The 2044-nt window shown below is 40.8% G+C and overlaps 1 protein-coding gene across 1 annotated transcript; it reads right to left on the minus strand.

Moving 5' to 3' along the window:
* Window positions 1-212: 212 nt before the first annotated feature.
* LOC121485217 (60S ribosomal protein L30-like) lies at window positions 213-668 on the minus strand. The gene has a single exon (XM_041745318.1). The coding sequence runs from the start codon at window positions 629-631 to the stop codon at window positions 284-286; it is 348 nt and encodes a 115-aa protein (XP_041601252.1). The 5' UTR covers window positions 632-668; the 3' UTR covers window positions 213-283.
* Between the last annotated feature and the right edge of the window lie 1376 nt (window positions 669-2044).

The following is a 2044-nucleotide window of genomic DNA, read 5'->3' on the forward strand; positions in this document are numbered from 1 at the left end:
AACTACAGAGATAAAGGGTCATTTTTATTGCGTCATATCAAGGGTACAGACTTAGAACATGACTTTTCCTGTTGCTATTGACCTTGGTCACCTGGCTGAGGTGGTGTTTGTCTGTTTTCTCCCCTATAGTCACTCTTAATCCCCCATTTCCATACTGTACTCTTTGGAAGGAAGTCACTATGTGTAGCCCACTAAGCTATGCTCAGTTTTCCTTTTTCTTTTCTTTTTTTTTTTTTTTTAAACAAGCTCTGGCCAGTTTCATTAAAGAAAAATTTTGCATGATTTACTTTTCACCAGTCTGTTCTGGCATGCTTCTAATGATATCAGAATCACCTGGATCAATGATAGCCAGTGTGCATACTCTGTAGTATTTCCCACATGCTGTGCCCAATTCAATATTATTGTCCCTGTAGTGATGGCCACCAGTTTTGGCCAACATGGCATAGTATTCTATTTCAGATTTCCTCAAAGCCGGGCAGTTGTTGGCCAGGATGACCAGTTTCACTTTGCCGTGTCTGATCATTTTCAGGGTCTGCTTGTACCCCAGCACGTACTTTCCCCTCTTCATAACCAGTTGGAGCCTAGAGTTGATCGACTCCAGCGACTTTTTCGTCTTCTTTGCGGCCACCATCTTCCTGCCTTAGATGCGGGACGGCCCCAACCAACAGCAACCTATGCTCAGTTTTCTTAAGGGTGGACTGTCTACATCAATTATTTGAAATTCTGCATAGAAAATTTGTCTCTTCTCACATTCATTTTTTTCAATTATTGTTTTGTATCCAAATTGACTTATGATTTGGTTTATAATTAATATTACTGAATTTTATTGCAAATTCTTCTAGCTTTGGCCATGGGGAACTCTTTCACCTGGTTCCTTTGTCTTTTTGATACACTTCCGTAGGGGTGTGTGTGTGTGTGTGTGTGTGTGTGTGTGTGTGTGTGTTTAGGCATGTTCTTACTTTCCGGCCCCAGGCTCATCTTGTGTATTTCTCACCTCAGTTCTAGAATCAGCCATTTCTCCAAGAAGCCCAAGTTCCTTTTTTTGGAGAAAAGTATTTAAAATTACTATCTGGATAATGGATGGATTCTTTGCTACTGGACTGTCATTGTTTGTAGGCCCTCCCAGCCAAGGGCAAGGAAATGTATGTATGTATGTACACTAACCATCTCTATCTATCTATCTATCTATCTATCTATCTATCTATCTATCTACTTATATATAAATTTCCACATGTAACTATCTGTGTCTATATTAAGCTAGATGTGGTATTGATATCTCCAGCTCTAATCTGCGATCACCCACCCCTGCTTCTCTGGAATCTCCCACTCCACCAGTGTGAAAGCTGGCTCCAACCATCCCCATCCATTTACCTAATTGATGAATTCTGCTGTACATGTGTGGCAGTATTAGGTTTGTGAACCTGTGCCACAGTGGGAAAAACTCTATCAACTCGAGTTCAGTGTTTATATGCAGTTCTATGCAGTTCCTTTTGTTTTGGTTTTGCAGACACCACTCATTTCCAAAGTGATTTAAGGCAGCACCCTCCTTCCTCTCCCTTCAGTGAGCTTGTTTCACACATTTGAATGCAGTTGGAATGTCTTGCCACAGCCCTCATTCCATGCTGGGGCCTCCCAAACTCTTAATTGATTTTTTTTCCAGTGTGCATGCATTCACATTCATTCTTTGTGCTGTATGGTTCATTGGGTTTTGGTGCATCGTACAGTGTTGTGTGTCCACACCTACAGGATCATACAGAGTAATTTCACCGCCTTCATGGAGTCCCCTGGGCTTCATCTACTCAGACTTCCCACCTGTTCTCCATGTTGCTGGCATCCACTGACCTGTTTTCTGTCTCTGTAGTGTTGCCTTTTCTAGAAGGTCATATAATTGGCATCATACAGTATGTAGATTCTTTCAGACTGGCTTCTCTAACCTAGCAATATTTAGATTTATCCATGTCTTTTTGTGGCTTGATAGCTTATTTCTTTTTATCACTGAATAATATTCCACCTATTGGAAGAAATCTTGTTTTTTTCTATCATA

This window comes from Vulpes lagopus, chromosome 2 (genome assembly GCF_018345385.1).
Source record: "Vulpes lagopus strain Blue_001 chromosome 2, ASM1834538v1, whole genome shotgun sequence".
Classification (NCBI taxonomy): Eukaryota; Metazoa; Chordata; class Mammalia; order Carnivora; family Canidae; genus Vulpes; species Vulpes lagopus.